Here is a 24,319-nt window from a genome sequence, read left to right on the forward strand (position 1 = left end):
TGATTGATGTAACTTAAAATACGGAGTAATAGTTTTGCGGTAGTAATAAGAGGTATAACAAACATTTAAAAAAAAAAAAGAAAGAAAGTTACCTTAAAGTTATTTAAATTTAAATGAACGAAAGTTACATTATATATATAAGTTAGCTTGATATAAATAAAAATTATTTATGCTTTATTGATAAAAGTTATTCAAAAAAAATCTAAAAGTTACCCTAATTTCAATAAAAGATATCTCAATGATGTACAGTTATATTATTGTACATCGATTGTATACAAAAGTTTTTGATAAAGTATTAGTTAGCTAAAAAAAAAAAATGTTTAGAATGTTGACACATTGTATATATATGATCTTACATTTAAATCCATGTCAATAAAACTTTTTGGAAAGTCGTATAATATACTTATAATAGTTTTTGCTACAATATAATAGAAAATTTAAAAAATAAAACATGCAAAAGTAATATTCAAATACTTAGACAAAGACTTATGTTGGTAGCCAAGGATACATGGAAAAGCAATTTAAGACAAAGTTAGCTGAAATGTGAAAAAACTGTAAATGAAATTGACCGATAGTTGACATTTACAACCTTATGGTAGATTAATAATAGAGCTAATTAGATGTTTAGGTAGCTAAAAATGTGAGATGAGAAGAGCTAAGGCATGAGAAAGTTGCAAGTTGTATTATTCTTAGAGCATAAGATAATTTATGGAATATGAGACTAATAAAAAATATCTCTCTACAAAATAGAAGTTATAATTTTCACAATGGAGAGTTTTGGAAACTAGGATAGATAATTAGATACATACTTCGTTTGTACAATAATGCATCATCACTTACAGAGTATTTGAATTCTTTAAATGCAAAGCGTGTGTCATAACACCTGACCCAATTATTCATAAACAATAGAAGATTTTGTTACTTACGACATTTTCAGGAAAAACCTTAAATAAATACAACGTATATAAACAGTTAAGTCTTTGTACCACATGATGGTAAAGTAAAACGGAGTACTAATTAATAAGCCACCATACCAATATACCTCTAGTATTTCTATACGGTTAACCTTTTATGTGTTTAGGCCCGAGTCAATTTTGATTAGTCACAGAAAAGTATAAGCTTTGAATTTCTTATTAGTACTTATGATTTGTGTCTTTATAAATATTTTTCTCTAAGCATCCTTTCACACTTCATTAACTTCAATTGCACCTTCCTACCTATTAATTCGGATCAATTATCTAACATTCTCAAATCTAGTTTCACAAGTAATAATTAATTAGTTGATAATATATGAATATGATGGAGTAGTTAGTTAGCTTGTCTTTATCTTCACGTAATTATTATCAATTCTTTTTCTTTCTTACCGAGTAGAGTAAGTGAGTATACATACTAGTATAAATTATAGTTGCTAATAGTATAGTTAACAATGTTACACGAATACACGCCGTCCATGATATAATATTATTATTGAGCTGAGGTTGACTTTACTACTTTAAATGAGTAGGAAATTAACTGATCACTAGATGACATAGGAAATTAGGCATATGCATGTGTAAATACAGTCAATTTTTATTAATTAACGGAGTACTTAAGACGTCATTAGAGCAACTTCAACCTTAAGAAGTACTATAATATAAGTTGTTCAAAAAAAAAAAAAAAAAGAAAGTACTACTTCGTATAATATAATACTAATAGAGGATTTAACCTAAGATGACCAACAAAAATAATTTGAATTGTATAAATCTATATCAAATGTCAACTATGTTAATATTGATATATTAGAGCAAATTACGCATGTACCCCTTAAATAGTATATGAAAAGATGCATGTATCCCTCAACTAGTACATGAAAAGACGCTTATACCCCGAAATAAACAAATTTTGTTTATATGAAAGATAAACTGGGCACGGCTCAAAGTAAATTCGAGTCGTCATAGACTCATAGCTCATATAAGTGGGCAAGTGGCTAAACATACTATTCAAAGTTGTGGATTGTGGGGGTCGATGGTACGGCCGCGTGGGAAAATGGCTCCCTAAATAAGTTGATGTCTTTCCACTAATTTATTAAATGGATCATATACGTCATCAACTAACGAACGTAATCATGACAAATATGTGATCTGAAATTGGAGTAATAGCAACTTGTAATATAAAGGTTTAAACTTTTTTTGCGTCAAATTCAAACTCATAAAATTCTTGGTAAAGTTGTGGAGTAGTACCATATTGAAACATTATCCCTTGATATATGAGAAATGTACGACAAAGTCAAATTATGTTACGAATTCAAGTATGTTGTTGGTACTTGGCATGCAAGTTTATCTAGGTATTAGTTGTAGTCATAACTTCTGCCTAAGGTATTAAGAGCAACTTAAGTTATTAATTTGTATAATATTCGGATTCACATTATTCTTTGATCTAGGAATAAAGCTAAGGTCGTAGTATTAATCAACATCAAAGTAATATTTCTCATTAATAGATTATGAATATAGGCCATTGGAGCTTTATAGTTTGTTATTGTCAAATGCTGATGATTTACCTCAATTGGTTGAGTGTAGGAATTGGTCAATAAATGTGGAATAAAATGGTCTATGCATTTGATTAGACCTGGCCTATTAGTATAATGAATTCAATCTTATTCAACATAGGCTCAAAAAATATCCAAAACTATATAATCGGCAACTCAAATTGACATAAACCTTGAATCGACTCATAAATAACTCATAAGTAACTTGGCTAATCAAGGGTTTTTTTTTTTTTTTTTTTTCCTCCCTTTGATTAATTATATTTATTTAAATAAATTAACGTAGAAATGCTAACAATGCAAACTAAAGTTGTCGAAAAAGGGACAAAGGTAGCAATATTAATCATGAAGTCATCTATGACGATCTTGTAGTTTTTTTTTTAAGGTAATAATATGTAAAAAAAAATGTACTAAAGGGAGTGGCATCCTATTGTAAAGATACAAGTTTGATTTATTTGAAAATGTAAAAAAAAAAAAAAAAGCAATATGTAACACGGTATGGGAGTGTAGAAATAAGGTTAAATTATATGTATACCCTCAAAATTTCAAAATAATATTGATATAATTAAGATTGATAAGGTCTAATACTCTAAGGGGGTGTTTGGTTAGTGTATTTACAGATTCATTTAAACCAATACCGTTACCGTGTGTTTGGTTTGAAACCATGGTAACAATTACTATTACCTATGGATAATGGTTACCCTTCATTTGTTACCTCTCAAAAACTTGGGGTAACAAATATCCTTACCTTCCTCCCTTTCCATGGTTAAACCAAACAAATGAACAGGTAATAGCTAAATGATTCATTTTCCCCCTCTTATTTTTTTCCTTTCAACTTCGTTTCCATTTTCCAAACCAAACACCCTCTAATTGCGTGTAAACAAAGTGAACATTTGAATTAATCAAATTTAATAAGCTACATTATTCAAGTGAAGAGAATGTATAGGAGTGATGCTGTGATGATATGATCATACAACTAATTAATTATAGAGTGGATATGTAAACGTTGTTCTAAAATGGGCCCAACTCAATTCAAAGCCCAACTCAAATCCAAATATAAATCCATGATTAATCCAAAAAAAAAACAGCCCAAAACTATTAAACGACAAAATATAAAATTAAATTAAATGAGTTCTAAAGAGGGAAATAAGGATATTTTACGCGCGATAAACTATTCACTTCACAGTTCACGTCTTCACTTTACTCTACTCTATCAGTCTCTCACTTGACAGTTCACAAGTTGTAACGTCGGTCATCACTTCCCTCGTTAACCGTCCTTGACGAAACTTCTAGAATTTGAATGATTTTCTCTTCAAGGTAAACCCCTTTCTCTCTCCTCCCAATTCTTGATTTTTTAGTTTTTATTACAATTGCATGCAAACAATTTAGGGTTTAATCTCGGAATTCTGCTTTCCAATTTGGTATAATTTCTTAATTTAGCGAAAGATTTTACTTATTAGGGTTTTGATCATCTTTCTTATGCAGTTTTGCCCTAATTATATTCTGTTAACTTTCTTTGACAATTACAGTTTGGTTCTTGATTTTATTATGTGATTGTTTCAAATTATGGGTTGTAGTTGTTCTTTTGGAGTAAATGATTATCTTTTCGTTATTGCCTGCAAATTGATTCAAAGTAGATGATTGTTTGCAGAGTATAATCATCATTTTTTGATTGCAGACTGTAATTAGTGTTTGTAATTACATAGTGTAGTTAGCATTTGTGATTGCAGAGTGTAGTCAGTGTTCGTAATTACAGAGTGTAATTAGCGTTTTTAATAGTGTAAGTATTGTTTTGTAGTTGTTGTCTTTGTTGAGTGCAATTGAATTATGTGGCTAAAAATGTCGAACTTGTCGGGTTTACGGTTGATAAATTAGTAGTTTGCGTCTAATTGGACTTTAGGCTACTGATTTACCTGGAAATGTAACCTTCGAAATGTTTTGGTTTTTTGGGAAATGCTGCTACCTAAGTTATAAGTATGTGATAATTTATCCTAGTAGTGTCGCTGTGTATGTCTTTGCTTTGTGGATCCCTTTGAATGGTCTCCCATCGTATAGGCCTGTCGGGTTATGTTGTAGAGGTTTTGGGATCAAGTGTTTAAGACTTTAAGTAGCCAAGACTTTGGGATCTAGTTATTTGGTGAAATATTTAAACGTGAATTGTTACTGATATTTTTTAAAAATGTGAATTGTTTTAAAAATGTGTTTAATCATACATAAATTTTATGTCCATGTAGACAACCCTACTTATGAGATTAAGGCTTTCATTGATTGATATTCTATATGCTTTTTAAGTACCATCATAGGTGATGGAATTTCACTTCTTCGATGACAGTTATTAAAACTTTATGTGGAGATTCTAGCATATGATTATTTGCTGTAGTATCTTTTGTCTAAGACAGTGCTTGCCTTATGATGCAGATCTGTGCATCATCACTCATCTTATACAAATGTCTGCAAGTGACGAAGGTAAACTTGATGAAGTAGACTTCTCGTGGGGTCTAAAGAAGGGATTAGGTGGTAAGGATGGGGATTTGCAGATTTATCATTCTTTTACATATGATGGTGTGGAGTATTTTCTCTATGATTCAGTATATCTGTTCAAGGATGGAGTACCAGAACCATACATTGGTAAGCTCATCCAAATTTATGAGCGTCCTAATAAAGAAAGGAAGGTTAAAGTGCTATGGTTTTTCCGTCCTTCGGAAGTATCTAATTTTTTGGGAGGTGTAAATGTGCTTGAGAATGAGCTGTTTTTAGCTACTGGTTTTGGCAAAGGTTTGGCAAATATTAATCCCCTGGTAATGTTTTTGAGTTTTTATTCTTACATTTAAATGTTAAAATTTCTTTCACCTGTTCTCTACTCTTTTTTTTTTTTTTTTCGGTTGTTGTTGTTGTTGAGTGTGGAGTATGGCATGTACACGTTGCTTCCCATCATTGATCGTGCCTTATGAGCTTGTTGTAGTTATATATTACTAATGTTCATATTGCACTTCTCTCTTTTGTTTTTCTTTTTTGTTTTTGTTTGTTTTTTTTAAGTGTGTGTGAGTGGCTTTACCTTTATAGTTTACTAGCTTTAGTTATTCTTTAATTTTTGGCACGTAAGTCAATTAGGGAAAAAACTGTCTATGCCTTTGTACCTCTTGAAATGTACTAGTAGGTGCTTTGGGTTTTATTTGCAACAATATGGATTTGGTGGGTGTTGAGACGCTGCAGCAAGCCACTAATGCTATCCTATTTAATTGTCTTTAAGGCCATGAGTTGGTTTGTCTTTGTGTGACCAATCAAGGGGAAAGTTTATTAATTGTTGTTGTGCTGATTCTGTGAGGCTATTAAAGTAACAAGGGAGTCAATATATCAAAGATCATTATAATATTACTGTCTGATAGAGAAGGTAGAAGTTGCTAAATGGAAGGCATAGGTAACTGTGGCCACTTGAAGGTAATTCTGATAAGATAGATGACTTTTGGTGCATGTTCCATAGCATTGTTTTGTTGAAATAGGAAATTATGTTGAGGTGGATGGGCAATGGGTTTAGAAATTTTGATTTTGTTTGTTATGCTTGATTGAAGATTCCAAATATTAGAGGCATAAAAAAGAGATGGCTTAAAAATCGTTTTGTTTAGTACTTTAGTATCTTAGTGTAGGGTGGTCAATTAACTTAGTTGTTGCTTCTACTTGGAGGGAGGATGAAAAGTAGTTATGCTTTTTAGATTTTCAATGGTTGTGCTAATGTGCGGTATGTGCTTGGGTGATACGATGAGTAGCATAACAACACAATATATTTCCTCCATTTTCCAGTTATGACACCACATGCTTTAGACATCTTCCATCATGGCACCAACATTATCAACTGATCCCCTGTATGTTTTCCCTTAACAAGCATCCTTCCACCCTCAATTCACCATGAAATTCTGCGCACACAGCCTTACTGCCCATTGGCCATCGTGAATATGCGCTACACAATTTTCCATCTTTGCTTCAACTAACAACATTTAGTTTAATACTCAAATCTTAGAGAAAATCCCTAGTGCCAGTCTAATGTTCAATATGACACAACCGTGGTAGTGGAAGGTGATGATGCAGAATAAATTCCAAAATCTTAATAGTTTGTACTTTTTGAGCAATTAACAAGGGCTGACTTTTGGAAGCTAAATATAGTCATTTATGTGCTCAATTCTATGCATTCAAATTTGACCTTCACTAGGTTTAATCTATTCACTAAAATAAATAGTCCAAGTTTCATATTGAGGTGAAACCATGAAGGATTGTCCTTTTACTTCTTTAGTTTCCCCACCCCACTTCACCTCACTGCACTACAATGCAAACAATGATAATTGTCCTTTGGCTTAAACAAGTTTTTACACACTATCACTTTCTCACTCTCAAGAGACCACAAAAGGAATGGTGTTATTATTTATATATATATATATATATATATATATATATATATATATATATATATATATATATATATATATATATATATATATATATATATATATATATATATATATATATATTTTTTTTTTATGTGTGCTTGCATTTCACTTGCGCTTCTCAAGCATATATGAAATATGAACTTTAACGTTCGTGAGAAGTTGCTCTTGTAGACGCTAATTCATTGTTTGCCTTAATGATCCTTTTTTATTTCATTCTTGATTCAACTTTATAAAAAAAGGTGAGCCGGAGGAGCTCCACTGCTGCACCTTTAAGATTAACGAGCCAATGAAATATGGTTTGTTAGGTTTTTTCTCGGGTGATTGAAGTGAAAAAACCATATTGGCTTTGAAACAATTTCTAATATCTTACCAAAGGTGGGGGATAGTATTGGGGTACCTAATCTTGGTCGCAGAAGACGCGACAACATATTTAAGGTGCGTTTTGTTCACTTTAAAAAAAGTTTTAAAGTTAATCAAGATATAAGGTGAAATCAGATCTAAAAAGTGAGGTGAAGAGAACACACCCTAAAGGTTGTGATGGAGGCTGAGAGCCCTTGACTGAGGTTTTGATTCCCTAAATTCAACCACATCCCAATGACGAAGAGGACATTTTTGGAGTCAAGCTAAATTCTGTTCAATTTTTGCGCCTTTAGGCGTTTTAAGTTGCAAGGACGTTCTCAGTGTTGATTTTGATATGCATTACGATGCTTCCTCTGATTCTGCTCGTGCTAATTCAGGAAGCAATTGCCGGGAAGTGTAATGTTGTTTGTATTTCCAAGGATCAAAGAAACCGGCAACCATCAACTGAAGAAGTTAAGACAGCACACTTTGTGTTTTATCGTACATTTGATGTTCAACATTCTACAATTTCTGATGTGCTGGGTGAAACAATTGCCACAGTTAAGGGTGTGTTTTGAACCCAAAAATCTGTCTTTTAACCTTCTGTTAGAAAAAGTTTTTCTTTTGACACTATTGTTTTGTCGCTACTCTGTTTCAGTTTCCTACTTATTGAACATAAATGATTTTTCACTATCAAGTCACGCTAAGTTAGATAGTGGAAATACAGTAGTGAAGATAGAAAATTCACCTAATTCTGTTGAAAATACTCTCGTGGCCGAAAATGCTGTAGAGAATGACGCCTTTGTAGGCTCTCTAACATCGAATGATGATGATGGAGCAGAAGATATTTTGGACAAGTCAAAATCCTGTCCTCCAAAAAATCGTGAAGATGTTCAATGTGATGATACGGGTCTAAAAAAGGGACTAAAGAAAAACTTGGTATCCAACAAGGATTATGTTGGTGCATATGAAAATGTGTTGTTTGATGCTGGTGTGTCTTCTTTCTTGGTGAAGGATGACAGAGTGTCAAACAAAAAGGGTGTTCCTATATCTGATAATAGAGGTTCAGTGGATTTATGTGAGACCAAAGTGGTCTTGGGTTCTGGTCAAAAAACCAGATTGAGATCAACTTATTCCAAACAAACTGAAGTGGACAAAGTTACTGAATTTGCTGCAAAAACAGGACCATCATCAAGTGGTACCTTGCTAAAATCCAAGCTTGAAAAATCTGTCTATCCATCGGATGAGAGAGCAAAGAATCATGGGCAGAAATCAGTTGCTGATTTTGGTGCTATGGTAGAGAGGCCTACAAAGAAACTTACTGGTAATGTTGCTCCACTACCAAGCAGTAATGATAAGGTTTCACAGTCTTCCGGCATTGCTGCTGAAACAATTGATAAAAGGAAGATGATAAAATTTGTTAATCCATCGGGTGGAAAGGCAATTAATCTCAGGTTGAAGTCACGTGATGATTGTGGGAAAGGTGATGGCTCTGATTCAGTTCCATCCTCTTCTGTCTCTGAGAAGGGAAAGAAAGAAGTGAAAATGGGTATTCAAATAGGAACTGGTTTGGTGCGGAAATTGAAGTCTGTTAATGATTCTGGTGCTTTGGAGGAGAGGCCATCAAAGAAACTTAAGCATAGTGTTATTAATCCATTACCATTGGATGATGGTGGTCGGTTCAATGCACATAACTCTGCTTCTGTTTCTGCTGCAAATAATAATGCTTCGGAGCCTTCTGGTGTTGCTGCTAAAACAACTAATAAAAGCAAGTTGAGTAAACAATTGGTTGGCAGAAGCAGTGGCATTCCTAAGATGCTAAAGTCTACTAGCATAACTGAGAGTAAACCTGTGGGAAAGTTGCTTAAAATGTCTACTAGACAACATGTTGGCAATGCTGCTGAAATTAGTGATAGCAGACAATTGGACAGGGGTAATAGTCATGGCCTACCTAAGACGCCAAAGTACAAAAACGTAATAAGTGAGAAATCTAGTGACAAAGCTAGCAAAACTGGTGCAATGCTATCAAAAGATATGCGAAAATCAGCCCTGGCCTCTCGTACAAGTGACAAGGCTCCACAATACAATAAAGTGGAGAGTGGTTGTGGTGTGGGGTTGGATGGTACAAAGGATGGCCTCACACATCTCAAATCTAAGGGCAAAGTAGAGGACAAATCTAATCTTAAGTTGAATAGGGCGTCCATCAAACAAGCTAAAGTTATGGGCGCTTATGCTTATGGGCATCTTATCGAAGTCACTCAAAGACCCCCTGTAAGTTTGTTGCTATTTAACCTTCAATTGGATGCTCCTTACCTTTTATCTATAGTATTTCACTATCTTGTACCCGTTCATTTCCTAATGGCTTAAAAAAGGATAAAATGTTCTCTCTTCTTTGAGTTTTTCGGACGTGCTTCAATAAAACTACTTGCTAACCAAACCCTTGTATTATTAGAATGTGTGAGTGAATGTGTGAGAGACTAGTGGAGAAAATCTATGTTTAAATTTCTTGTTTTGGTGTAGGTACTTCCATTTGCCCCAGATTACTTTTAACAGTTATCAAAATGCATATTCTAGGTTATAAGTTGTTTGTGCCTATTGTTATTTTATTGAAAAAGCATATATGAAAAGCTGTAGGGAGGTATTATTTTATTGAAATGTTGGATGTTTAAGAGATCTTGGGGTGTATTACTGTTGGATGTGAGTGTGAGGGACTATATATTTTTGGTGGTGGAAAAATAGGTATTAAATTAATAGTTGGGGTTTCTTCTTAAATAGTGTAAAATTCATTGCCTACGTGAAAAGAGAGAAGGTAAAATGTAACTTGGATAAAGTCAGAAGTAAATTTTTTGGTTTAGAAGAATGACTTACTTTGACTTTATTATGGTAAAATGAATGTTCACACTATTTAAATGGCAAGAAAAGAATATTGAAAAAGAATGATTATTCATTTAATAGTAACATATTTTATTAATTAGATGCTAACATGTAAAACAATACTCCTTCCTTTCCCTAAAAGAATGTCCCAAATCTCTATCTCACTTTACAAAGAAGCAAGTGCAAGTTTATGCACAGATGGTTACAATTATTGATGTTGAGAGAAAGATACGCAGCAAGAGGGTTTCAAGTGGGAAATTTACTAATTAAGGTACAGAACAATTTTTAAAGGATATTGTTGTTTTAAGTGTGATTATGGGATAATCTTTTGAGGATGGAGGGAGCATTACCTCTCGTTGTAATGGTGGTTGTAGTTCTTTGCTCTTCGGGCTGTAAAATGTAGTGCCTTTTGTGTTTAGACAAGGCGGCGTTATGTGACTTACCTAAGTTCACTAGAGGAACATGTTCCTTTTGTGTTTAGACAAGGCTATGCTAGGAGATTTACCTAGGTTCACTATGACGCCTCGAAAGGAACATGTGCCTTTTGTGTTTAGACAAGGCAATTTTAATGCCTAGGCTCACTAAGACATACCCAAGAGGCATAAAACTATTGTCACTTGAAAAATCTCTTTTGCCTCCCTTTATATTACCATACAATCGATGTTTCCTGATTGATTGAATGTTAGAGTGATCACCCCATTGCCCGTTTATCTCTAATTTTGGTTCTTTTCTGCTTTTTATAGCCATGTAAAAATATCTTCTTGTACTAATTTGTCACCTCTTTCATTTGTTGACTTCTATCTCTTTTTATTGGTCATATTCTCTTCTGTTTTGTAGCTTATAATTTGTTTTTTTAATAAATATTTTATCTACGAAAAAATGTTGATTATGATATGATTTTCCTGTGGTAGTAATCTTCTTGCATTCATTCTCATATTTTACACAGGACGAGAGCAAATGGGTGCGAGCTTGCAATGTTGTGAGTATTTTTCTTTACGCATATCTTTTTCTGTGATCTGCTATATTTGATTATTTGGTGTATTCGGAAGGGGTATGTGCCAAAATTTGCAAGTATAAAGTGCAATCCTATCATAGAATTTATCATGTATGGTCCCGAGATGTTATTGCCTAAGTTGGTAATGGATGTTGCTTAATTCTAATGAATGTTATATTTGAATATTTGGATTTTAGTATGGGTCATTCAAGACGTGAAAACTAGGGAGAGAGGAGGTTGATGTGGAATTTGGTAGACATTGTTTGATACTGTTGGTTGTTCTGCTTCTACAGTTATCTTTTTTCCCTTTTAGCTGATAATTATCCGACTCTACAAATCTATATGTACTTGTGGTCTAATTCTAGAAACGTAATTGGAAAATGTGGAAAACACTTTGTTCATGCTATGACTCATCTTTGCCTGTGAGAATATTCTTACTAGAGTTTGGGTAGGAGGTTGCTTAATTGTCATTGAGTATAGAATTGCTGCTGATTTTTGTTTAGTGAAAAATGAAGGCAATTGGCCTTTGGCCGTTTCTATCAAATTGATGAAAAAATAGATGGAATAACTTCTCTTTGTTGTCTAGGATAAAGAGTTTTAGTAACCATCCATTCTTTCTAATTGTGTTTATTGTATTAGCTTTTGTTAAAACATAAAGAATTTGTTATTTACTTGATTGAACTAAGTGTTGGAGTTTATTTGAATTTCTATGGTTATAACAGTAATTACAGAGTAAAATTTAGCTATATACCTTAATGAAATATTGTTATAGTATTATTGTTGATTTCCTTATTCCTTTCCTTGTTGCTAATTTTTGTATTCTTTGTATTTAACGTTAGTGGTGTTGATATAATTGTTATCTTATTCACGTGTAATATAGTCTTATTTTAATGAAGCACAGCTCTAAATAATTATCACATATTGACTACTTACTAGCCGCTATATCTAATGATTAAAGTTAATGGACAATGATGATGCTTAAAGGTTGACTTTTTTTTTTATAGATAGCTAATGTAGTTGATCTATTTGAGGCATTTATTTGAAGATTTGATATGTGAGTTATGTAATGCTAATCATTTTTTATTTTTTTAAAATTTTTGGTAAGCAAGTAAGAATATATTACTAATAAACTAAATTTAAAGCAGGATCAGGGCAAGCCCTCAAGTACACCAACAAAGCCTAACCTAAACAAAGAGAATACAACAAACCAACAATAAATTCAATTGATATTTATTTTCCTTGTAGATTAGCGTACACATAAGGTCCAATTTTACTCAAATTAGACAGTTAGATTAGATTAGGAAAAAATAAGTTCAGATCATGTAAGCAAAAATAAGGTGAATTAAACAAAGCCTAAGATAGCCAATGTATGCATGAATGTAGATCAATCCTTTCTTGATCGATGTGTTAAGTGTCCCTTTTGTAAATATTAAAAATATACCTGAATTAAATTTGTAGAGAAATAAATGAACTTGTAAAAAATATTCCAAACTGAAGATGATGACTCTTAGAGAGCATATAGGACTTAACATGCTTTTTTTATTTTTAGACTTTTAGTCATTTTTAGACTTTTAGTGGAAACAAGCTCTTTATTTTTACACCAAGGAAGCTCAATTAAACTTTTTTGTTTTATTTTGAATGAGGTTATTTATTTTAAATGCCTTCCAACGAGTTTACGAAACATGTGTTCCAGCCTTGGGAAGAAAGAATGAAGGAAGCCCATGATCGGAAAACTCTTGTTCTGCTCTTGAATTTGGATCCCACATACACCTCACACGAAGTTGAGGTAATGACCTTTTGGATTTTATTATTTATTAAATAAGGAGTAATGTGTTTGTTTATGTATTTGGCTTCTGTAACAAGTTTAAGTTTGTCTTCTTGTCAATGAGCTCTAGGATAAATTCCAAGCATGTTGTAATAACCAATATTTTCTGTTTCAGTCTTTACTGTTAATGTCTCTAAAGGTCTGCTTTTTTTAAAAAAAAAAATGGTTGATTTTATAAACAATGTGGTCTTGTCATTTTATTTTGCTTTTTGTGTTGCATATCCATTTTTGGATTTCTATACATATGTGATTGGAAATTGAAACTTATCAGGATTCAGGATTAATGAAAGACCTCACTAAAAGAAATAAAATCACATGCATGCTTTATAGTCATGAGATTCGAGAAGTGATCTACCAAGAGTTATGGAACCTATTTTCTTTTTCTTCCCTGCACATACAAAAGTTGATCCTTCTTGTTGAGCTATTTATGTAGTGTTGATTTATTGCTCTTCCATGCCCAAAACACACGCCAGCACAAATAAAGAAGAAAGAAAATTGGCTGCAGGATAATATTTTGCTTGAATTTGTCTGTTTCTGGAGCATACCTTTAATATTGGGAATGCCTGCATTTTATGTCAGAACATAGTATGGCATGGTCTTGGATACGGTTGCACAGCAAAAATGGTGCCTCATACTGCCTTATCTAGCCCACATTCTGGCAAGTCACCCTATACTACTAAGAATTTTTTTACATAACCTTAAATCTTTAGTTCGTTATGATGTTGAGTTATGTTGAATATCCTGCTTGTAGGACAAGCTTTTGCTATTTTTAAAACTCCGGAAGCTGCAAAGAAGATTGTTAGGAAGCTTGATGAGGAGTGCTTAATTCTCCCTAATGGAAGGTTTGTGCAACTATATATTGTGTGTGTGTGTGTTCTTGCTTGCTATGGTAGGTGGGGTGGGAGAGGAGAGGGGTAGAGTTGAGAAGGGAAAAAGGGTGTTTTATTAATCATTCATAACTGTGCCTGTGATTGTAACTTCTTAGATACATTGTGCTAGATCTTTGATTATTATTTGCATGAATGTGATTGTAACTTTGATACATCATGCAAGATCATCTGTCATTGAACTTCATCCTCCACTTCCAATTCTAAAGTTGATATCTGTAGGCAAGGTTCCGAGCCGCTGTTTACTGCTGTTGTAAATAGGGAATGGGTATAATGAGTTGGGCCAGACACCAATGAGCCTTTTGCTGGCAGTTAAGCGGTGAAACTGAATGATTGTTTGAATCTGTAGACCTCTGTGTAGCCTGGAAGTGAGATAAATACTCATAAGACATGCTCAACTGTCCTATCTTAGGGGTTAATTGTTAAATGTGCTGCTATTTAACTTATTTCTATTCAAGAATTGGTACGTTCCTTTTTCTTTGTGTATTGTGCAGTATGTCTTGGTTGTTTAGTTTTGCAAATAAATGGTGGAAATTCTTTTCAGGACATCATTTCCAGGCAGTGAGGTCAATATCTTGTTCTCAGATCTTGGAGAAGAAGCTTCTTCATCTGCTTCATGGTCCTTGGCCTTTTTTTTTTAGTCTAATTTACTGTGCTTGCACCAGAAGTAGTCCATACTCCAATGTGTTGTGAAATTGAATTATTTGGTTAATGATTTTGTCAAAGCCTAGAATCCTCTCATTTGGGACTTGGGAGGTGTAGATGGGTTATTGTCTTGTTGGGGAATTACCTTTTCTGTGATGACTTTTTGTTGAATGTAGTATTTCTTGTGCTATGATATATGCGAGGTTAGAAATTAAGTATCGGTGGATGTCCAAGAGATTTTAAGGGGAGTTTTGTTGTTTCCAAGAGAAGCCCTTTTCTGTTATTTTGTAGCTTGCCAATATTTTCATGAATATAATCTTGATGAGTTTTTAAGGGAACCCCTTTCCATGCTATATGAATCTATAAATCTTTACTATTTGTTCAGAGCGTAACTTACATATGCTTTCAGGGCTCTTGTAGGTGTCTTTAAAGTTCTAACCTTCTCTGGAAAGAAGTCTTCATTTCCTGGGCATCTGGTCATTGATAAGCTTAGAAACCAAATGTCACGAGAATTGGTAACGTTAATTTGCTGGTTTATGTTTTTGGCTTCGTCTTGTAGTACTTTTATTAGCATCTTGCTTTTGTTTCCTACTTTGAAGTTGCCTAGTCTTCTCTATATTGATGTTTCTGACTTTTTCTATCAGAGAGAAGCAGTTTCTACTTCTCATACTTCTCAACCTAACAACCTTGAGTATGAGATGGCACTAGATTGGCGAATGCTTCAAGAGAGATCGAACGCGTGGTGGAATACATTGCAAAAGGTTACATGCATCTGTGAAGTGATTTTTTTTTTCCAAGAAGAATATTTGTGATCATTTCCTCAAATTTGTCTGTTTCCCTATCTGTAGAAACAAATAGAAGAAATTGAAAGTTTGAAGACGAAGCTGCAGTCAAAGTGATCAAATCACTGTATTGGTAATAACTTGATATTTCTACTGTTTTAGAATCAAACAAGTGAATTTTAAAAGCTCAAGCATTAAGTAGTTCGTTGTTGGTCTATATATCTCTCCTGTTATGCCCTTCCTGTTTAAAATTGTTCTTTTCTTTTCTTTTCATTTTTTCCCTTCATTTCCTTCTTTTAAATAAGGGTGGTCTGACAATTTCCATGTTTTCATAATCGGTGTGTACTACAGAAATTTCTGGATTAGGAGTCCATGCTAGAGGTCCTAGTGTGCTGCTTCGGCAAGGGATATGAAAGTTAAAATGCTAATCATGATGGATGAATTTTGCTCTTCAGTGTATATGATGATGTAATGATTTTGGGGAATGTTCGGCTCAGCAACTTCCAAGAACAGAGGGAGTTCTTCCCTTGTTTTTTGTATGACTACATTTTTTGCAGGTTGCTACTGCTGTGATGCCTGGTGTATATGTACATATATCTTAGTATATGGCTTAGTCTTTGCAATGTTTACCATTTTGTGGCTGACACTGTTTTGTTGCATATGGCTTCAAGTTGCTTTCTAGCAATTTCTCCCCCCCCCCCCCTTTCCCCTAATTGATCAGTAGCTGTACCATAAGGAAGCATCGTTTGGTGGCAGGATTCGCTGTGTTTGGTTTGATGTCAAGAACTCAAACGATGAAATCTTGCCGGTTTTCACTAGAGCCGAAATATTATTAACAGGTTCTATGCTTATAAATCTACTAATGAACAGAAGCTTTGAGACTGGTGCGTTGAGGCTGAAAAGTGCTGGTTGGCCATTGTTGGGAAAAAACAAAATCTTAATCGAACAGGATTAGATATGTACCATTGTAAATTTGTAATTGATAAGTGTTAACGTATTCTGTTTACCAGTATCTTTTTAGTTCCTTTTTATTTTACGTCTATCTGTATTTCTGTTCAGTACTAGGGTTAAGTCTTGGCGCATAGCGCCTATTGATTTCAGCGTATATAGGATGACAATTTTGCAATTAAAAAGTTCTGTTCTGATAACTTATACTTTAGTGGTACATTATACATGCATAATGGTACATTATAGAGAGTCAACTTTTTCCAGAAGTTGAAAATTATATGATGGTAAAAAGTACCACTACACTCGTAATAGTCCACTAAACATACTATTCAGACAAATTATACTTTAGTGGTACATTATACATGTATAATGGTACATTATAATGTACCACTAGAGAGCCAACTTTTTCTAGAAGCAAAAATTGAATCAGCAGAAATTACTTCCTTACCCTCCTATTTACATAACTCGCCCATAGGTGCTATGCGCCTAGACTCACTCCAGTACTAGTATAATCTGTAAATGGGAGGGGCTAGAGTTGGAGCATACATACTACATCCGTTTCAACGGAGGGAGTACTTCATAATTGCATTGAGTTAAGTAAAAAAGATTTAGGTGCAAAAAAAAAAAGTAAAAAAGATTTAGTGGAAAGGTATAACTATTGTAGATTTCTTTTTTTGGGGAAAAATAGGTAGACATTTTATTACAAGGTACTCAGTGTAGTTAAAGATGTTTGCCAAAAAATGAATTATATAAGTTGGCCAATTTATATAAAATCTATTCAAACTTTTAAAAAAAATCGGGTGTACAATAATTATTCATCCATTATAAAGATAACCTAAATTGATTAAAAGTTACCCATGAAATGAATAAAAGTTACCCCAATATGAGTTAAAGTAACCCAATTCAAATAAAAATTATCTACGCTTTATTAGTAAAGAATCAAATTTTAAATGACTAAAAATCAATTATTAGTGATTGAATGTAATTAAATTACCTTTATAAAACTTTTCTTGTTGTTGATTTATATAAAAATTGTATTATGTTTAAAGTTACCCACAAAAAGACAAAAAGTTACCCTAAAATTAGCTAAAAATTACCCTTATACTGCTTGATGTACACTAATATTAGTGTAAACCGGATGTATACAAATTTTTTTGTAAAATCTATTGTTATAATTTGTATATTTTTTAAAAAAAAAATGGATGAATATAAACAAGAATTATGCACTTTGTACAAAAATATTTATACTTTAAAAATTTAGTTCTAATACTTGTTCAACTATGTCTAATACATATATTAATGTAGGAGTCAATTTATTAGTGGGCTGCTTAAAATTATTTCATTTTTTAATGATAAATTGATAGAGACCTGGCAATTCTGACTCGACCCGAACACAAAGCTGACTCAACCCATCCCATACCCAACCCAAAGTAAAATTGACTCGAACTTGACCCGATACCCGAATTGACCCGACCTGAACTTGACCCGATACCCGAATTGGCTCGACTCGAAATTGTCTGATACTCGAAGTGACCCGACCCGAAGTGAACCGACTCGATTTTGACCCGAATTGATTGACTCGAACGGAACTGAAATCTGAAGCGACCTGATCCGAAAGGACCTGACCCCCGAAAATTAACAAATACTCAAAATGACCTAACTGATTTAGGGCTTAATTACTTTATCAGTATAACATTGTGTGTATAATACTGTTGAAATATCAAATATGCGTGTAATTTAGTGTTGGTAATTCATAAAGAATTCCATTTGATTAGGAACACTTGTTATTGTTATTATTACTACTACTCTTAGCTTCATCTTTTAAGTGTTAAATTGAATTTTTTTTTCCACTATTCACTTTATCTTATTTGAATTTTTGACCAATTAATTAATGATAGTGATCATACATATAAAACAATACAATCTTGTGTATACAGTACTGTTGGACTGTCTAATGAAAATATTATTAAAACTCAATTGTTATACTATATAGTTATTGATAATTATAATATATTATTGGTCAATTTTCTATATCGACATAGACAAAGATTGACCCGACCCAAACTTGACTCGATAATTGGACCCGACGACTGACCCGACCCAAAGTGTTGACCCGATACTTGACCCGACCAAAATTACCATTAACCTGAAACTGACCTCGAAACCCGAATTTACCCAACCATACCCAAACCCCGCCCGAATATTGATTGACCCAAAATTGATCCGACCCGACTTGAACAACCCATTTGCTATATTGATTGACTTGAATTAATCGACTCGTGCCCTACCTGAACGATTCGTTTTAGTTGTATTTGTAATGTAGAAGCTTTCAATATTCAAATTTCAAAATTATTAAATATGATAACTTAAAATATATATATATATATACACATCATCCCTGCATTTAGGCGGAAAATATTTATTATGAGAGTGACATGTGGATTATGATGACATCAACAACATTTTGTGTTAGTAATAGTTAATATATTTTACAAAAAGTATGTACAATATATAGTTTATTATTATCATTATTATTTTTATTTTATGTAATTTTTTAATCGATGAGGTCAATAATTCACTATATTGGTATTAGAAAAATCTCATTCATATCAAACAACCCATCAAAAGGATTAAAAATAAAATTATCAAAAATAGCTTTAATTTGTTTTTTACAATAATAAAAGATTGTATGATAATCAAGCTTACAGTGAGGCCAATCACAGCATAACATCCCATTCCGAAGTAGGGTTTTTAAGATGAGGTTGAACTATCAGCCCCCATTTTCCTGCCGCTATACTTAGGGTTTTTCTCTCTCTACTCCCTCACTCTCTCTCTATCACTCACTCCCTAATACTCACTCAATTTGCTCTTCTTCCCCAATTTTGTACTCATTTCCATGGATTCTTTATCCTTAAACTAGGGTTTCTCTTCAATTTTTCTGGGTTTAATTTAATTCTGAGAGGTTAGGGTTTTTCCGAGGGTTTTTCAAGTGAGAAAATGGCAACAACAAACCCCTTCAATTTGTTGGATGATGATGCCGAGGATCCCGCCCTCCTCATTGCTGCGCAGGAGCAGAAGGCTGTTGCCGTCGATAAGAAGGCTCCGGCTGCTGCCGCACCCGCTGCTAAGCCCGCCAAACTTCCGTCCAAGCCTCTTCCTCCTACTCAAGCTGGTCATTTTCTCTCTCCTCCCCCCCTTTTTTTTTTTATTAAACTGATTAATCTGGCTCTTTTTAATTAGTATTTGGATGATAAATGAATGTAAAGTCTGATTTTTTTTAATTTTAATTTCATTTTGTTTATTGTAGTTTCATTGAGCTTTTCTCTGTTGCTTATTTTTTATAAACATTGATTGATTGAAGTGCTTTTGATGGTAAATGAATGCTGTTATATTGGTATTTTTTGGGTATGATTTATTTTTTTAATTAAAAAAGTTAGTTTTTCAAATTGGTTTCATTTAGGGTTGGCTGAAAATCACTAAAGAATAATCAAAATGGCTTTTTTTGTTAAATCATTATGTATTTATATTATTTTAATTTTATTTTGCGTTTATTTTGTACTCCTATATGTCAAATAGGAGTTTAGTTGACTCTAGCATTTTTCCCTCTGCTTTCTTGCTATCGTTTCGTCATTAGATTAAACTTCCCAAATAAGGCTATAACTTATGTAAGCTGTATAGGATTTAGTAATTTCGATGTTACCTTTTTGCCTTTTTATTTTGAGCTGATTTAGCTTGAAATCAGTTATGAGTAGATTTTTGTTTCGAGCATAGCACTTGTGAATTTAAAGTTTTTGTATTGACCACTGTTCCAATTAGACCCGAAAATTTAGAAATCAATCAAAGTCTTATAGGTTGATAATGTCCGTATCTATATTTGAATCTTTCTCCAATACTTTAGATTTTTTCCATCGTTGGAATTGGCGTAGTTTAATTCTCTGAAATTCACTCCTAGCTACTGGCTTTATGCTTAAGAATCTTAATTTTTTTATCACTGCCTGAACTGTATTTTGCTTTTCTAATAATGTTAGATCCCCTTCCAATCAGAACATGACTAATCTGATCATCCGAAGTTTTATTTCCCAACTCTGGTGGTTAGTTTGTTAACGATGTTAATTATGTTATATGATGTGTTTTGCTTTCCTAATAATGTTAATTATTTTCCCCAAGGTTTCCCAAGTTTTCCTATTTCCAATGATTCATTCCATCTATTTACAATTTACAGATTGAACTTGCAGTGAGAATATTAAGCAATTGGTTACATTACGTTATGTAAATATTGATTGCATCAGTTGTGTCTCATTCTCTCAATTTATTGAATGGTAGTTTAGACATGATTTAGTGGACGAATAGGAGGTATTCTTTGAAACCTTTACTATAATGGATTATTAATTTGCAAGTCCCACAAGCTCCATACCTTTTGATGCATCATTTAGGTTAGCAGCATTCTAGTCTTACTGCTAAATTGCTGATGAGTATATATTGAATGTTTACAGTGAGAGAAGCAAGGAATGAAGGTGGTCGTGGTGGAGGTGGCCGTGGTGGTCGTGGTGGCGGTGGGCGTGGACGTGGTCCAGGTGGAGCTAACAGGGATTTTGCCAATAATGATGAAGCATTTGCTAATGAAAACGGAGCTTCAATGGCATACAAGGAGGAAAGAGGGCAAACTGAAAGACGTGGAGGGTATGTTGGTTCTCGTGGTGTTTACCGTGGAGGGCGCCGTGGAGGATTTGGCAATGGAGAAATTTCTGAAGGAGAACGACCCAGGAGGACATTTGAGCGCCGTAGTGGCACTGGTCGTGGGTGAGTTATACTGTTACATTAGCTATTATTGTTTGTGTGCTATGTCAATTTAAGAGTGATTGAATCACATATTTACATCAATTGATTCTCTTGAGCAGAGGCGGTGACATTAAACGTGAGGGTGCTGGTCGCGGAAACTGGGGAACTCCCACTGATGAAATTGCTCCGTGAGTGAAAATACTCTTTCTGTTTATCAATAAATGTAATACTCTTTCAGGCAAACATGCTAATTTAAAACTCTATTTTAGGGAGACTGAGGAACCTGCTGTGGAAAATGAGGCAGCTGCAGCTGAGAAGCCGGCAGGAGAAGAAGTTGTTGATGCTGAGAAGGAGAATCCAGAAAAAGAGGCTGAAGAAGTTGAGCCTGAAGAAAAGGTGGGTTTTATTATAATTTTCTATTCCCTCTTTATTGCTACAGATTTCTTCTGGCATATAAATACCTGAACTATTAATTTAGTCACCATGAGATTTCCTTACAAGTTATTCAACTGCCAAAATAATGCTAATGTCCTTGATTATATGCTTGGGCCTGATTAGGTCTAGAAATTTCACGGAATTGAGTGCAACATGTACTAGATTTGGCAGGCTATGCAACTCCTGAACAGTTGAACTTATTACTTCATAAAGATCTATATTCATATACATGCGTCACAAAATTATGTTAGAACTTTAATGGTTCAATTGAATATAATGTAGGATGGTTTTTGTTTATTCTGCCTTGTAATTGCTAATCTAATGAGTCTTTCAAGTTGAAGTTCAGAAACTCAACTGTTCTGTTAATCTGTAGGATTTATTCAATACTGGCAACATTTCTTGGGTTATTGTTAAATGACTGAAAATACTACGAAGTATTTTACAGAAGAGTTCTGTATGTTAAAAGTTACTGTAAAGTTGATGTTTGACTAAATTTTTTATTCATTTTTTGGTGGTTTGTATTAGTGACTTCACTTTGACAAGTAGTTTTGGGCCTTTGGCCTAGTTCTCGTACATTTAATCTGTTGTAAAAATGTTAATTCTTCATATTTCCATATAAACATGGGCCAATATTTCGTACTTATGTGGGTGTTTATCATTGTCAGCAAATGACACTTGAGGAATATGAGAAGGTCTTGGAGGAGAAGAGGAAGGCTTTGCTAGCATTGAAGGCTGAGGAAAGGAAGGTTGATGTGGACAAGGAATTTGAATCTATGCAGTTGGTTTCAAAGAAGAAAATTGATGACGAGGTCTTCATAAAATTGGTAAGCTCCCTCTTATTATGGTTACTAATTATTTGAGAAGAGGAATTTTGGAATATAAATTTCCTACCAAACTACCACCAATTTCGACTTCACTCATTTAAGCAGTTTTCATGTCAAGGTTATTATTTTGAAGTGTGTCCTATATGCTATACCATATCCAATATAATATGTTTTCTTGTCATCAGGGCTCTGACAAGGACAAGAGAAAAGATGCTGCCGAGAAAGAAGAAAGGGCTAAGAAGGTATCTGTCTCTTTATTGCTTAATATATGTTTTAAGTGAATCTTACAAATATTACACCTGAACATTTGACAGTGCAGCCCATTACATTGAAGTCTAGTTTTGCCCAGGATATTTTGTTAACTTTTGCTCAGTGAATGAGGAAAAAAAACCTTTGTTTACCTTTTGACCCCAATGGAAGTGTCTTTTCTGTTCTCTTATTTATCAAAGTTGCCTTGTTAGTTTTTTCCATTTTTTACATTTATGTTGGCAATCCTCCTTTAGTTCATTTCCCTGGTGTTTTTTTTTTTTTTTTTTTTTTTTTTTTTTTTTTTTTTTTTTTTTTTTTTTTTTTTTTGTGGCTCCCAGTTTCTGATTGATTTGTAGATTTTTGGGTTGTAGTGGGTATATAGTCTGCTGTGAAGCCATAATTATTGGGTTATGATTACAAATTTTGTTAAGAGGTTTGCGATAAATGTTTCTCGTGGGTTCTTTTGGTCCAATATAAATTCTGTAGTAGTCTGCAAGTTCATATAATTTAAAGGAAAATTTATCAAGTTAGGTATCTAACTAAGAGTTTTAGCAGTCGAGCTAAAATGAAATGTCACTGAAGGTTGAAGTACAATAGTATCAAGTTACATTAATATTCTTGCGTAATTGTGTTGAATGTGTTTTCTTTTGTTTGTTTTTTTTTTTCCCAGTCTGTGAGCATTAATGAATTTCTGAAGCCTGCCGAAGGTGGTGACTCATACTATAGGCGTGGTGGAAGAGGAAGAGGCCGTGGTGGTAGGGGTGGCAATGGAGGAGGATATGGCATGAATCATGCTTCTGCTCCTAAAATTGAAGATCCCAACCAGTTCCCATCCTTGGGTGGAAACTGAGATTTTGTCCACCGTTGTCTTAGTTATTTTTGGCGCTCTTAAATTTGAGACTTATTTATGATGTTCAGAAGCTCAACAGTTGCAAAAAGATTTGACAGGAATAATTGTGTTTTTTCCTGTATTAAGAGTGTAAATCCCGTAGATTTGTCACCTTGCAAAATTTTCTTTGTTGTCTGTTGTGTCTTCATCTTTTTCCAAATCATTAGGTTTGATAGCAAGAGTGTAACTTTGGTCTTAGTTTTGAACTTCAATTTTGGAATCTATGAATGGCTGGTAGGTAGTACTGCTGGAAAGTTTCAACTTTTTTTTGGGAAGATTTGTTCAGATGCCGATGTAGATTTAGTTTGTTAAGCCAAAGTCTAATGATCTAATTGTTACATCTTGTTTTAGGTTGTTTAGTGCATAAACTAAACATTTGGTGTGTTTAAAGCTCTAACGATAGTTCGAAAACATGCGTGGCTGACAATTTATATCAGCACTAAAGTGCGTTTGACAATTTTGCAAGATGAACTGGTGAACTAATTTCCTAAAGTTGATTAATTTGTCTGATAATAGTTTGGCAATTTTGCAAGGTGAATTGGTTTTCTAGATTTGATTATGTACACTTGAATGGTATAAAATGACTTGACTCAACAATCACCAAGTAACCAATATGTGTTGTGAGTTGGCTTGATTCATTCTTTACTTGGTATAATCTACGCAACTAGAGCTATCAAAAGTTGACCCGTCCCGAAATACCGACTCAAACTTGATTATTAACAATTCATCTGAACCCAAAAAATGGTGACCCAAACCCGATCTGACTCGATCTGAAACCGACCATAGACCCGAGTATGTGAGATCCGAATTTGAACATGAACTGACCTAGAGATGACCCGACCCGAATGTAACCCGTAAATTATTGACCTGAACCAAACCCGACTTGAAC

General features: G+C 33.6%; 3 protein-coding genes across 3 annotated transcripts in view; all 3 read left to right on the plus strand.

Annotated features, from left to right (window-relative positions):
- Positions 1 to 24,319, plus strand: part of LOC145593227 (large ribosomal subunit protein bL19c-like) — a 142,377-nt gene that overhangs the window by 61,065 nt on the left and 56,993 nt on the right. The gene's annotated exons all lie outside the window — the stretch shown is intronic.
- LOC145606397 (protein ANTI-SILENCING 1-like) lies at positions 4,969 to 15,902 on the plus strand. The gene is made up of 9 exons (XM_081662359.1): positions 4,969 to 5,319; positions 7,698 to 7,866; positions 7,958 to 9,570; positions 11,120 to 11,152; positions 12,861 to 12,953; positions 13,572 to 13,650; positions 13,744 to 13,834; positions 14,934 to 15,039; positions 15,169 to 15,902. Exons 1-9 carry the CDS (start codon positions 4,969 to 4,971, stop codon positions 15,334 to 15,336), a joined length of 2,703 nt encoding a protein of 900 aa, XP_081518485.1. The 3' UTR covers positions 15,337 to 15,902.
- LOC145593152 (RGG repeats nuclear RNA binding protein A-like) lies at positions 19,028 to 23,705 on the plus strand. Its single transcript, XM_081649661.1, has 7 exons — positions 19,028 to 19,426; positions 20,748 to 21,054; positions 21,153 to 21,221; positions 21,303 to 21,429; positions 22,134 to 22,292; positions 22,478 to 22,534; positions 23,212 to 23,705. The coding sequence occupies exons 1-7, from the start codon at positions 19,252 to 19,254 to the stop codon at positions 23,389 to 23,391; spliced, it is 1,074 nt and encodes a 357-aa protein (XP_081505787.1). The 5' UTR covers positions 19,028 to 19,251; the 3' UTR covers positions 23,392 to 23,705.

This window comes from Chenopodium album, chromosome 2 (assembly GCF_948465745.1).
Source record: "Chenopodium album chromosome 2, dcCheAlbu1.1, whole genome shotgun sequence".
Taxonomy (NCBI): Eukaryota; Viridiplantae; Streptophyta; class Magnoliopsida; order Caryophyllales; family Amaranthaceae; genus Chenopodium; species Chenopodium album.

Coding starts and splice junctions, on each gene's coding strand:
- LOC145606397 (XM_081662359.1), top strand. CDS start 4,969: ATGTCTGCAAGTGACGAAGGTAAACTTGATGAAGTAGACTTCTCGTGG. Junction 12,954..13,571: donor ACACCTCACACGAAGTTGAG/GTAATGACCTTT, acceptor ATTTTATGTCAG/AACATAGTATGGCATGGTCT. Junction 13,835..14,933: donor TTAATTCTCCCTAATGGAAG/GTTTGTGCAACT, acceptor ATATGCTTTCAG/GGCTCTTGTAGGTGTCTTTA.
- LOC145593152 (XM_081649661.1), top strand. CDS start 19,252: ATGGCAACAACAAACCCCTTCAATTTGTTGGATGATGATGCCGAGGAT. Junction 21,055..21,152: donor CGTAGTGGCACTGGTCGTGG/GTGAGTTATACT, acceptor TCTCTTGAGCAG/AGGCGGTGACATTAAACGTG. Junction 21,222..21,302: donor CCCACTGATGAAATTGCTCC/GTGAGTGAAAAT, acceptor ACTCTATTTTAG/GGAGACTGAGGAACCTGCTG.